This window comes from Perca flavescens, chromosome 7 (assembly GCF_004354835.1).
Source record: "Perca flavescens isolate YP-PL-M2 chromosome 7, PFLA_1.0, whole genome shotgun sequence".
NCBI lineage: Eukaryota > Metazoa > Chordata > Actinopteri > Perciformes > Percidae > Perca > Perca flavescens.
Window position 1 is genome coordinate 1,153,365 of NC_041337.1, and position 14,069 is coordinate 1,167,433.

General features: G+C 44.9%; 1 protein-coding gene and 1 long non-coding RNA gene across 2 annotated transcripts in view; both read right to left on the reverse strand.

The window, feature by feature from the left end:
• Positions 1–402: 402 nt before the first annotated feature.
• Positions 403–14,069, reverse strand: part of LOC114558474 (cryptochrome-1) — a 43,411-nt gene continuing 29,744 nt past the window's right edge. Inside the window, exons 10-15 of the mRNA XM_028582506.1 lie at positions 7,175–7,377; positions 5,934–6,044; positions 5,556–5,751; positions 5,078–5,166; positions 3,974–4,098; positions 403–706 (exon numbers count right to left, since the gene is read on the reverse strand). Of these exons, the coding sequence (XP_028438307.1) occupies positions 698–706; positions 3,974–4,098; positions 5,078–5,166; positions 5,556–5,751; positions 5,934–6,044; positions 7,175–7,377 (733 nt within the window). The 3' untranslated portion in view covers positions 403–697. The remainder of the gene's footprint in view (positions 707–3,973; positions 4,099–5,077; positions 5,167–5,555; positions 5,752–5,933; positions 6,045–7,174; positions 7,378–14,069) is intronic.
• LOC114558475 (uncharacterized) lies at positions 11,706–12,856 on the reverse strand. The gene is made up of 2 exons (XR_003692967.1): positions 12,808–12,856; positions 11,706–11,941 (listed from the first exon to the last, which is right to left on the reverse strand). It is a non-coding gene; the product is annotated as an uncharacterized LOC114558475 (long non-coding RNA).

A 14,069-nucleotide genomic window follows, 5' to 3' on the forward strand; every position in this document is an offset into this window, starting at 1 on the left:
GACTACTAGCCAGTCAGAAGCAGAGTATGAGGGCGTGCCCTGATAGTACCTAGGTAAGGACTACTAGCCAGTCAGAAGCAGAGTATGAGGGCGTGCCCTGACAGTACCTAGGTAAGGACTACTAGCCAGTCAGAAGCAGAGTATGAGGGCGTGCCATGCTAGCAGCTAGGTGAGCATTATAACGTGTGTTCCAAAGTGACCACGTTTGTCTCTGAAGTAAAGGCTGGACTACAGTAGAGCTGTTTGGAGCAGTTGGTGAACAGTGTTTTCTGTTGGAGATGGTAAGTCCTTTTGGGGGACTTTGGGCTTTTTCACTTTGTAAAACTATAACCTGCACTATCTATCTATCTATCTATCTATCTATCTATCTATCTATCTATCTATCTATCTATATATATATATATATATAAAAAAAACACAATAAAAAAAGCCAAAAAGCACAATATGAGCACTTTAACAAATAATTGGTCGAACGGTACGTTTGAGGCATTTTGTCTCTTTGCACATTCCTCTGAGGTCACCACACCGAGGTCAGAGGTCAGAGGTCAGAGGTGTCCATGATGTTAATCATCAGTGTCATGGGGGGGAGCAGTTTGAGGCAGGCGTGTCCTCGTGTGTTGGGAGGATCGCTCTCTCTCTCTCTCTCTCTCTCTCTCTCTCTGCGGCATGGCGACTCTCCGTCCCATCGGCGCCCGCTCTACGTCGTCTGCAGGGGAGAGAAGGAGAGCACACAAACAACTTCATTTATCCCTAAAGGGAGAATTCAACCAGTCACATAAAATACAAACAAGAGCAGAATAAACACCGTCGCAATCATCCAATCAACCGACACGTCAGTAGCAGCAGGTCATTCTGCAGAAAGGCATTTGTTTTTTCCAGCAGCTGAACGGGTGCAACTCCTTTTTCCCCCCCCTGCACTCTTCCTTTCATAGTTTCCGTTGCTTACTCCAAACCAATCCATTTGCATAGCTAGTGTCCTGCATCCAAACACCTCTTTTGTATTTTTTATGGCATGGCGGGCTGACATTTACGTAGGTGACTCTCTGCTGCCTACGGACTGTGAGACAATGAAAATATTGACTTTGTAGTGGGAGCAGAGCAGTCTCCGTTTGTTGTGCGATTGCCTTGGCAAAAGCTGTTTGTCGTCACTCTCACTTTTACAGCCTATTTTAGGGGATAGATGTACGTAGTGTGTGGAGATTTGAAACGTACCTGTAACAATCCCATTTATAATTGATTATGGAGGATAATAAAAGGGGCGACCCACATCAGTGGCTTGAAACACACACACACACACACACACACACACACACACACACACACACACACACACACACACACACACACACACACACACACACACACACACACACACACACACACACACACACACGGGAGGGGAGTGATGACATTGTGGGTTGACACGTGTTATTGTCTGACACTGACCTATTCTATTCACCTGCGTCAACTCTCTGGAAAAAAACTGCTATTTGATTCCATTTGCTCCCCGGATTAGCACACGCCAGCTACCTACCTATATTTGTGCCTGTGATTTAATAATGATATTATATCCAGTTATATAGGGTGTGTGCCAATTACAGGGGTATCACACTTCTCAGCTTCCCTGGTAAAGTCTACTCCAAGGTGCTGGAAAGGAGGGTTCGGCCGATAGTCGAACCTCGGGTTGAGGAGGAACAATGCGGATTCTGTCCTGGTCGTGGAACAACAGACCAGCTCTTCACTCTTGCAAGGATCCTGGAGGGAGCCTGGGAGTATGCCCAACCGGTCTACATGTGTTTTGTGGATTTGGAAAAGGCGTATGACCGGGTCCCCCGGGAGATACTGTGGGAGGTGCTGCGGGAGTATGGGGTGAGGCGGTCTCTACTCAGGGCCATCCAATCTCTGTACGACCAAAGTGAGAGCTGTGTCCGGGTTCTTGGCAGTAAGTCGGACTCGTTTCAGGTGAGGGTTGGCCTCCGCCAGGGCTGCGCTTTGTCACCAATCCTGTTTGTAATATTTATAGACAGGATATCGAGGCGTAGTCGGGGTGGGGAGGGGTTGCAGTTTGGTGGGCTGGGGATCTCATCGCTGCTCTTTGCAGATGATGTGGTCCTGATGGCATCATCGGCCTGTGACCTTCAGCACTCACTGGATCGGTTCGCAGCCGAATGTGAAGCGGTTGGGATGAGGATCAGCACCTCTAAATCGGAGGCCATGGTTCTCAGCAGGAAACCGATGGAATGCCTTCTCCAGGTAGGGAATGAGTCCTTACCCCAAGTGAAGGAGTTCAAGTACCTTGGGGTTTTGTTTGCAAGTGAGGGGACAATGGAGCGGAAGATTGGTCGGAGAATCGGCGCAGCGGGTGCGGTATTGCATTCAATCTATCGCACCGTTGTGATGAAAAGAGAGCTGAGCCAGAAGGCAAAGCTCTCGATCTACCGGGTCAGTTTTCGCCCTACCCTCACCTATGGTCATGAAGGCTGGGTCATGACTGAAAGAACCAGATCCAGGGTACAAGCGGCGAAATGGGTTTCCTCAGGAGGGTGGCTGGCGTCTCCCTTAGAGATAGGGTGAGAAGCTCAGTCATCCGTGAGGAGCTCGGAGAGCCGCTGCTCCTTTGCGTCGAAGGAGCCAGTTGAGGTGGTTCGGGCATCTGGTAAGGATGCCCCTGGGCGCCTCCCTAGGGAGGTGTTCCAGGCACGCCCAGCTGGGAGGAGGCCTCGGGAAGACCCAGGACTAGGTGGAGGGATTATATCTCCAACCTGGCCTGGGAACGCCTCGATCCCCAGTCGGAGCTGGTTAATGTTGCTCGGGAAAGGGAAGTTTGGGGTCCCCTGCTGGAGCTGCTCCCCCCGCGACCCGACACCGGATAAGCGGACGAAGATGGATGGATGGATGGATAATATACATCATAATATATAATAATACATTTTCAGTAATCAATTGAGAAACCGTTTATGGATAAAATACCCAGACAGCAGGTACTTCATCACACTGATGCTAAAATCCTCCTCCTTCATTTGCAGCATTGCCCACAACAGTCTAATAAATAACGTAGTTGCCAGATGATTTAGGCCCTCGGAGGTGAAACTGAAGACAGTCTAATCCAACAGTCCTGCGTGATGTTGCTGTGATATTCAGTTTCATGTTGAGGCCGTTTTAGAGCCATTTTACTGACGGCGTTTCTATTATTCTCCTCTATTATTAAATGCATCAGTCAGTCAGGCCGGGTTAGCTGAGTCCATAACCAGTTATCTCGTCAGTTTTTACGTCATCTGAGCCACGGAAGACATTACAGGCCCTATTTTAATGATCTAAGCACACGGCGTGAAGCGCCTGGCGTAGCTGTGTTTAGGGCGTGTCCAAATCCACTTTTTCTAGTTTGACGGCAGAAAAAAGGTTCTGTATGCTGGGCGCATGGTCCTAAAGGGTTGTCCTTAGTGTCTTCATTAATCAGAGGTGTGTTTTGGGCGTAACATGGAATCAACCAATCAGAGATCATCTCCCATTCCCTTTAAAAGCCAGACGCGTTTGGCTATTGTAATATTTTTATTTGTAATCTTCTGCATGTGTGTGTGCTGCTGTGCGTCCCTGTGTGTGTAGCAAGCAGAGTGTGCACGAGCCTAGGAGCATTTTACTAATGCTCTGTTAAAATAACAATGAAATGCTGCGTTATTGACCTTAGACCAGGTTTTTTTTGGTCAATGGCGCGATTACTTCCTGCTGCCTTAAGATAGCAATACTCCCAGAATGCACCTGAACACACCTCCCTGTAAGACCAGCACGCCCAGAATGCACCTGAACACACCTCCCTGTAAGACCAGCACGCCCAGCTGTTTAAACCACGTGGGCGCTGGACAGGAAACTGACAACTGGGACGGTCTTAAACTAGCAAAGAGACTTGTGTGGGGCTTTGCGCCACGCTGGGTGCAAGATGGGCCCCACAGGGTGGTCCACTGAGCCGTAGCCTGACCTGTGCATTCTGCCTCTGCATCTTGTGCCTGGAGCAGGACGCCGGCTCTTTCTCCCCCGAGCCGTCCCGTTCTGACTCGCGCTCCCGCTTCCCTGTGATGCCGCCTCGGCCGTGTAGCAGGAGCCCTGGATGGAAGAAGAAAAACGGGATGGTTATCAGAAACACTCGACTGGGTGGATGTGTGGGAGGTCTACTTTGGTAAATCTCCTGTGCTCTTCCTCTACTGGGAAAAGGATTATTAACGGCAATTTTATTCACATAAAGTCAAGGTGCTTTATATCAAACACAAAGTGAAAAAACAACGCATGAACAACAAAAATAAGAATGCAGTATAAGCATCAACTAGGGCTGCGCAATATGAGGGAAATACGCGATAATGTTGTCGAATATTGTGATAATGATATCACTTGTAATAAATAAACAAATACTAAAGGGCACTCAGTTCTGCACTTCTGCTGCTTTCAGTATTCCACCAAAATAAAATGCACTGCTTGTTGAATTTAACACAAATGAAAGGAAATCATTTCTTTTTAAAGGTTATTTTTTTAAGCCTTTATTGTTAGCTTAGATATGAAAGGGGAGAGCGAGAGAGCGAGAGAGAGAGAGCGAGAGAGCGAGAGAGAGAGAGAGACATGCAGGAAAGTGCTGCAGGTCAGAAATGAACCAGCGACCTCTGCACCAAGGACTGAGCCTCTACATGCGGGTGCTTGCTCTTCCACTGGGCCACCCAGGCACCCAAAGGATATCATTTTTAACATTTACTGACCAAACACACACACACAGACTGATAGCAGGATTTTGAAGGGGATTCCCTATTGTACCGGGAGCCAACGTAGTGTAATGGGGAAGAACAGTCTCGCCCTCTTGTGGGCAGCATTCTCTCACTCACACACACGCACGCACGCACGCACGCACACACACACACACACACACACACACACACACACACACACACACACACACACACACACACACACACACACACACACACACACACACACACACACACACACACACACACACACACACACACACACACACACACACACTCAAATGCTTCAGCAGAACATCAGCAGGGCGGGAGCGGCCCAGCTTCTCTCTCACCTGGGTGTTGGGGCACAGCAAACTCATGGTAGAGCGGGCCGCCGGGGACGGTCTGGCTGGCGTCTGGCACCGAGTGGTATCCTGCAACACACACACACACACATCAAACACACACACTTTGGACTTTGTGGTTTGTGAGAGGGCTCAAAGGTTCAACATCATATCCTCATCATGTAACCATATTTCTGCAGTATTTCATTAAACCACACTACCTAAAGGGACAGTTCAGATCTTTTGAAGTTTGGTTGTATGAGCTACTTCTCCATAGTCAGTGTGTTAGCTACAGTAGATCCAAGGGTCGGTTTCTTTTCAAAATGTTGGGCATATAAACAAAAGACCAAAAACCCTGCTCACGTCAGGGGATGCCCTACCAAGCGGTTGCTGTTGATGCTGGTGTAGATGCTGCTGTTGTTGTGGCTGTTGTTGTGGCTGGTGTAGGTGTGGTTGTTGTTGTGGCTGTTGTTGTGGCTGGTGTAGGTGTGGTTGTTGTTGTGGCTGTTGTTGTGGCTGGTGTAGGTGTGGTTGTTGTTGTGGCTGTTGTTGTGGCTGGTGTAGGTGTGGTTGCAGTCGCTGTTGGGCGCTGCTCGGTCCCGTGTCCTCTTTATTGTGGAAGTTGAGCAGGATGCTCCCGCTGCCGTTAAGTGTGGCAACGGAGCTCCCCGACACTCCGGGCACTAAAAAAAAAAATAGAATTACAGACGAAAACATATGACTGATTGTCATAGGTAGATTCACCATGCCATTATTACAACCATAACGGCAAGAAAGTGCACTGCACATCTTTATTATTAGAAAACTGACTTAATAATAATAACTTCTATTTATAGAGTGCCTTTCACAAAACCCAAGGACTTACAATGCAAGTTGTTGTTGTTGTTGGTGGTCCCTGGCGGCTGCTCTCCGGGAGAGTAGGCCATCATTCCTCCGGTCCCGTTCCCATTGCTGGATGGCACCGATGCCAGCAGGCCTGAAAGACGCAAACACGTTTATTTTTCCTACCCTGAGAGGAAAGGACTTTGAATCCCTCAGTGTACAAAGAGGGCATGAGTCCGTAATTGTTTCCATTTGGCCATTTGAAAGGGATCGATGCCACGTTTGTGATGACATGTTTGGGGAACCCTGTTTTCCCACCGCTTCTATGTGAACATGTTAGCATGCCGACATAAAAGCATTCAGTTTCAAAGCGTAGGTGGAAGTGATGAAAGTTAACTCAAGAAGAGCTGAGCCTGACAGGTAAGTACAACAAGTCCTGAAGTCCACTAGACATGGGCCGGTAGGAGATTCTGACGGTATGATAACCTTCAGCAAAAATATCATGGTTTAATGGTATTGCGGTATTGCAATTACAGCTTTCAAATGTATTATTTTGAAAGGTCTGTATAAATATATCTTATTACTTCTACACTACAACTACCAATACTTTTTTAGTATGTTTACATGCTCCTGGTTTACAGTGGTAGTCATACTCCAGTTACAGTATTCCTAATTTATTATATGTTTTGCACTCTTTTGTATTAGTAGTAGTAGATTTTGTTGTTGTGGTCTTATTTTATTTTATTTAATTACCTTGTATATTCTTTTTCTGTGTGCTTTTCTTTGCCCTTAAAGCTATAGTGTGTAGGTGTGTCGCCCCCCATGAGGAATTATTTTTTCTTTTTTTGTTCTGGGCATTTTCGGCCTTTATTTTCATAGGAGAGCTGAAGCCATGAAAAGGGAGAGAGAGGGGGAATGACATGCAGCAAAGGGCCGCAGGTCAGAGTCGAACCCCTTAATGCCAACAATTTCCTCGTTGGCATTAAGGACTGGTGTCTAGATTTGCAGCAAAATAAGTTGCACGTTGGTCTCATTTGTAATCGTGATAAAGGGAATTATATTTGGACTAGCAACAGAAAGAACTACAATACCACGTAATTAAAAAATAACATTGTAAAGTGCTGCAAGAGCATTTCAGTGAGCATTACAAAAGGGAAATTAAGACCTGTTGAAAATTATTTAAGACCTAGAACACAATTTCAGACTTTTTAAAGCCTGAAATTTTCCCCGCGGAAACCCTGAATGAGCGCCACAGCAGTTTGTGTCATTATGCTGCTCTCTTACCCAGTCCCCTGTATCGGCTGAGCTGCTGGTAGATCTGCTTCATCCTCTCGATGTTCAATCGGCTCGCCTCCGCGTGGTGAACCATGGGCTTCGGGTAGTGGACGCCGATCACACACTTGGCGGCCGCCTGGACAGACTCCGGAGCGTTCCACGGGTCGTAGATGTACTTGGCGGGGAAACCTCGGAGGACAGGCAAGTATCGTCTGGAAGCACAGGGAGACATTAGATTTTGCAGGCTTGTGTCAACCCAAATGTGGAAGGTTACAGAGTGGTATGCAAGGTATGCTACAGGTTATTCTTTTAAAGGTCCCATGACATGGTGCTCTTTGGATGCTTTTATATAGACCTTAGTGGTCCCCTAATACTGTATCTGAAGTCTCTTTCCCGAAATTCAGCTTTGGTGCAGAACTACAGCCACTAGAGCCAGTCCCACAATAAGCTTTCCTTAGTATGTGCCATTTCTGTGTCTGAAGCAATTGAGGAGGAGAGATAGAGATAGGGGGCAAGGTGGAGGGTGGGGGTGTGGCCTTCACCCACTGCCACTTTTCTCGTTTGAAAGCCATGATGTCTCTCTCTGATGGGTTGGCCAAATTCTCTGGGCGGGCAAAGCAGAGAAAGGGGAGGTAACCTTGCTTGTTATGACCTCATAACAAGCAGATTCCAAAACGGCTCATCTGAGCTTTCCTTTTCTCAAAGGCAGAGCAGGATACCCAGGGCTCGGTTTACACCTATTGCCATTTCTAGCCACTGGGGGACCCCAGACAGGCTGGGGGAACTCATATTAATGTTAAAAAATCTCATAAAGTGAAATTTTCATGCCATGGGACCTTTAAAGATTAAGAAGAAAATGGTCAGGAAATCTGCTTAAAAGCTGCTGTGTGGTTATAGTCACTATAGGTAAAGAACCCAGCACTTTAGTTTTCATAAGCTGCAGAGCCAAAAAACGGACTTGAGGAATCAGCAGAGAAAATGGGGAGACTTTGGGATCCTGACACTAACCTAACAATATGGCCAACATTGCAGCAAGCATTTTCTTACTAAGTCAAATGTCAGTTTTAGGCAAAGGACAATTCTGGCGCAAAATGACCCTAGGGGTTAATAACATGTGTGTACCGAGTCGACCGTTCTCTGGAATATGTTGTCATGCTAATCCAATGGGTCTCTAGCTTGAAACAAGATACCGCAATCCACTGATTAGCTTCTAATGCTAGCCTTCGGGGCAGAGGGTAAATCACTATTTCTACACCACTAACAAGGCTCAAAATAGCACCACACTTCAATGGTAGCATAATGAGGGTTCCAAGCATTGAGAACTTTGTAAGTGTACAGACAGTTTATTAAAAAGATTTAGTTTAGAAAGACAGTAGCGTTCATGTATACAGGCAGGCGCCATCTTGGGAAAACAGTCACGACCAGTCGAACCAAGAAACTGTACACTTACAAAGTTCTCAATGCTTGTGTTTACATGTAGAGACCCTCATTATGCTACCGTGGAAGTGTGGCGCTATTTTGAACCTTGTTAGTGGTGTAGAAATAGCCATTTACCCTCTGCCCCGAAGACTAGCGTTTTAAGCTAATCAGCGGTTTGCGCTAGCTTGTTTCAAGCTAGAGACACATTAGATTAGCATGAAAACAGATCCCAGAGAACGGTCGACTCGGTACACATGTAATTAACCCTTAGGTTCATTTTGCGCCGGAATTGTCCTTTAAGCTAACACGTGTAACGTCGGACATAACTTTAGCTTAGTTTCAGGATCCCACTGTCTCCCCATTCTCCCTGCTGATTCCTCACGTCTATATCCACTCTTGTCTTCATAAAAGCTCAGTTTTTCAGGTCGGCAGCTTATAAAAACTTAAGTTATGGGTTGTTTACATTGTTGGTAGTTCACCACACAGCAGCTTTTAGGAATTTTTCTGTTGTTTGCTAGCAGACAAAATACAAGACAATGGAGAGAGTTGTTTTCCCCTCCGGTGGGGGCGGGACTTAAATGCGCTCTGTCTATATTCTAACACATTTTTATGCACCAATTTATGTCAAGGAAAACAGAAAATTCAGAAGGCAGGTGACAATTTAAAATACAAAATACCAGTTAGTTTGATTATTATGAACAGGGCTCGGCGCACCAAGCAGCATGTTTTGCTGATTTAGGAGCGCATAAAGAACTTTAGAGGTGCAATTTAGTTTAACAAATCTTTTTTTTTTTAATAGAAGGAACACAAGGAGAAATTGACAAGCAAAGTGACAAAATGTATTTGAATAGAAGTATACTTGGTTTTACATTTTTTTGTAATTTTTCATACTTTTAACTGTGACTTCAATTCCTTTTTGGGGGGCGCCATGCAGGAAAAACAGAGCATGCTGGTGTTCAGCACTCAATGCATAAAGGCATTCTGGGAAATAGCTGCTACAAAATAAAACACACAACTACAACACTGTAAATCATGGCTACAGTACATGAGATCATACAGAGCACAAAGCCAGTCTACAAGTCTGAAACTCTTGTGTGGACTTTTAAAGATTGCGGCACTGAAGTGAGTTAAGGCTGATTTATGCTTCTGCGTCGAATCGACGGTGTACCCCCGCAGACCCCTCTGTGTTGCCGCGAACCCCCCTCCGAGCCCTCTGCCGTAGCTCGACGTGCACCTCCAAAAATGTGTAACTTTGCATTGAGGTGACGCAGACCGCAAGGACTGTGATTGGTCAACTGGTCCTGTGTGTTGATAGTGGGTGTTTCCAGCAGCCTACTGTGGGGAGTAGCAACATGCTAGTTCACGGACATCAGCTGTGCAAATAAACTCATATTTTGGTTACAATGAAGTGGTTATGCGTTTGTAACGTGTCTATATGTCAGTAACATTTTGAAGTTAGCACTTCGCCAGCAAGCAGTACTTTGTGGACAGTTGTGCTAAAGTTAGCTTGCTAACGTAACATAAACTGGCTGGCAGACACCTCGCAAATAACCTCAGGCTCATCACCCCCTAGCGTTATGGCGGTGAACCGCGATGCAAAGCAACCCTGACGTAGAACTCCCAAAGGGTCACGACGGCGTAGGAGCAACGGCGTGGAGTTGACGCTAAAGCATAAAACAGCCTTTACCATCACAGTGCTTGATGAGCTCACGACGTGGCGGTGGGCCGTGGAGCCAAAACAACATTTACTGTAAGGCGGTGTGGTGTTTAGCGGCCACACTGCAGAAAACTAAAAGGGCGATTCTCTGAGGCGTGAAGCCAATAAAACGCTGACTACAACAAGATAGAGAAGGCAACATCTCACAGTACCATTCCAACCTGCTAAAAGTCTGGTTTTCCAGACAAAGAGAGGCCACCTACCTACTGCACCTGGTCCGAGCTTACCGAGTCTGAGGAGGCGGGGACAGGACAGAGGAAGGGTGGGGGGGAGGATTTAGGGGGTGGAACTGTGGGAAATTGCTCAGTGCAGTGAGGGAGGGGGGGGAAGAGGGCGTTGTGGAGACCGCCCCATCGCTAGACAGATCACAGCCACTTGGGTCGATGATTCTAGGAGACGAATACTGTAACACGCGGTTAGAAAGCACGAGGGTGGTGACCCCTAGCAGTAATTCAATTGGAAAGGGCTGAGCTACCAAGTGTGATATTGATAAGAAATAAAATATCACTGTCCAGTTCTATCTCTTAACAAGATGGAATGTCTGTCATTAGGCTAACCACTTTAATCCTATGAAAACATGCTACCTAGCATGACCAGCTAGTGTGCTAGCAGACTTATGGTGGTATGAACTAGCCTAAAGGTAGCTTACTACTAAAATGTTCATGCTAAGCCTGTGTGAGTCTGTAGACGTTTTTTGCAATGTGTTTTAATCGAAGTTGATAGCATTAGCAACTTATATGTGCAATGCTACAATTAGCTGAAAGTGATTAAGTTTTGATCCTGGACCACTACAACATCACATACATCCTGGACTGTTGTTTATTGTTTGTCCTGGACAATCAGTCAGTTATTCTGTGCTGTCATTAAGTGTTGATCCAGGACCACTACAGCATCACATTCATCCTGGACCGACACAGAGTGACATTCATTCTTATCTTGACCACACCTTATTGTAATCACTCAAATCTATGTTTCAGAAAACATAGATTGTCTGGATGTCTGGTAAGTGTGAAAGGTTACGTAATAAAATGTAATTAACCATTAGTGCATTTCAAAGTATATCCTTAAAGATATCCTTTTACTTTTTTTTATTATTAGATTACCTTGTGGGAACGTGCGGACCTCACACAATTTTCCTCTCTCAAGACTCTATTCGAGGACTTGTAAATTTCAGATGAGGTTCCAACTTATTTTGCGGTTTTTTCCACAGACAACCTCCGTTGAAGATGTTGGAGAACAACAGTTTATGATGTGGATTGTGGACACTTAGTGTCTAATCGGGAAATTGGACCAATTACAGTTTTAGTTTATAAATAAACATTTAATAAACATTCTGAGTTTTTTTTTATCATTTCATCCATTTTCATCTATGTGCAAATTAATACACACAAGAAGACTGTCTAATCAAGTTCAAGTACTTTATTGTCATGTACTCCAAAGGGTGGTGTTCCTGGAAGACAGCAATTGAGGTTAAGGTAAAATGCAGCAGCAGGTTAAAATAAGAGTCCAGGTTTTGCAGTTTTTCCATTTGAATACTGTGAACCTTGCTGATGTGGCATCACAAAAACATCAAGTTTGGCTTTCTTGGATCCACATTCTTTTTTCTTCATTGATGACCGCTTTTTAAATATCCTCCATTTCTGAAAGAAAAGAGCACATGGTTTTATCTCCACAGACTTTACTTACAATACTTTCCAGAGTTAATAAATAACTCCGCAGCTAAAGTTAACCTAACTGGGCATTTGAAACCAAACAAAAACGTAAGCCAAGTGCCCTGATAGATTAGCCTTAAGTGACCTTGAATAACAGGGCTATAGATGCCGGAGTTATGATTTAATAACATAATTACTCTGGGGCTGTAATGCTGCGATTGTCCTGGACTACCACTTAACAACAGTCCAGGATAAATGTCACTCTGTGGTGGTTCTGGATCAACACTTAATGACAGCACAGAATAACTGACTGATTGTCCAGGACAAATAATAAACAACAGTCCAGGATGTATGTGATGTTGTAGTGGTCCAGGATCAACACTTAATCACTTGCAGCTAATTGTAGCATTGCACATATAAATTGCTAATGCTATCAACTTTGATTAAAACAGACATTGCTAAAGTGTTTTGTCTGTAATGTTAGTTATGCAAAAAACGTCTACAGACTCACACAGGCTTAGCATGAACATTTTAGTAGTAAGCTACCTTTAGGCTAGTTCATACCACCATAGACTGCTAGCACACTAGCAGGTCATGCTAGGTAGCGTGTTTTCATAGGATTAAAGTGGTTAGCCTAATGACAGACATTCCATCTTGTTAAGAGATAGAACTGGACCGTGATATTTTATTTCTTATTAATATCACACTTGGTAGCTCAGCCCTTTCCAATTTAATAACTGCTAGCACACTAGCTGGTCATGCTAGTTATCTTATTAACTTGATTAGCCTAGCTACACATCAACTCTATAATGTTTTGAAGACGTTCAAACTCTTGGAAGTAGGCTAAATCTTACCTTTTAAGCACCATAGTGAAGCATCGGCGGCAGCTCTGGAACGGGCGGCTGTTACGATAGTGAAACTGGCAGACGTTTTTTTTTTTTTTTTTTGAATTTGCCATCACGTCGCACTATTAATGACATCACAAGCAAAACGTGCCACTGATTGGTTGGTTAAAATGTTAATCCAGGGCAAACAACTTTGTCATTGATCGTGGACTGTTAATTACTTGGTGATATCAGATCGTGCGAGTACCCCGAGTTAACAATCCAACCCGGCTGCCCCCGTGCATCAACAGCAGTGAAAGCTGTAGTAATATACAGTTATAAACACTTTTGTCTTACTTGTGTCTCACTAAATCAGTCGTACACGCAGTCCTGTCCATCTTCTATCTGTAGACAGGTTGGTATGCACAAAAAACAGCGTAATGTATCGTTATAAACTGGCATTAATAACCATGGCTAACCTGGCTAGAGCTAATGAAAACAATGAAAAATCCAACTTGCAAAAGAAATGCATTCAACTGGGGTGTGACGTCATTCCCAGCTTCAGCTTCCGAGTTCCAAGATTAATGGAACGCATCAGTTAATGGCAGTCAAGACAAAAGTGAGTAAAGCTAAATATATACTCAAAATAAAAAAGGTTCCTAGTCGATGACAGAAGTCTTCCATTATACCTCACAGCTCACCCTGCTGACTGTTTCCTCCAACAACCACAGCGCCACACTCTGGGCTGGCCCCCCACGGTTCAACAAAAGGGACCACAACCTTTTTTTGCCAGGAAGATCTGCGCCCAGGTCCGCCTGAACCGGCAGGGCTGCATTCCCATAAGCAGAGCACCACTTAACATTTCACAAAGCATGGGATGAGGGGGCTTTGGTGTGGCACGGCACCTAGGGCTGGGCCATATGAAGAAAATCAAATATCACGGCATTTTTTAACAAAACACATCGATGTAGATATTGCGGCGATACTGTAGACTATTGGTGCTTTCACAAAATATATTTACAATTCGATTTTAGAATAAATAATCTTCAATATCGTGGATATAAGTCTGGTTCAGAAAATGACATCACTTTACTGTAACACAGCCTTTAAAACCGGGAAAAGACATATTACAATATCCAAAATCTAAGACGATATCTACTCTCATATCTCGATAGATGTAATATTGATATATTGCCCAGCCCTAGGCACAGGTAATAAGAACTGTTGCCAACCGCACCGGTCCAACACCTTTCCTCACCCCCCTTTGGGGAATGCTAAATAGTCCTCTACCT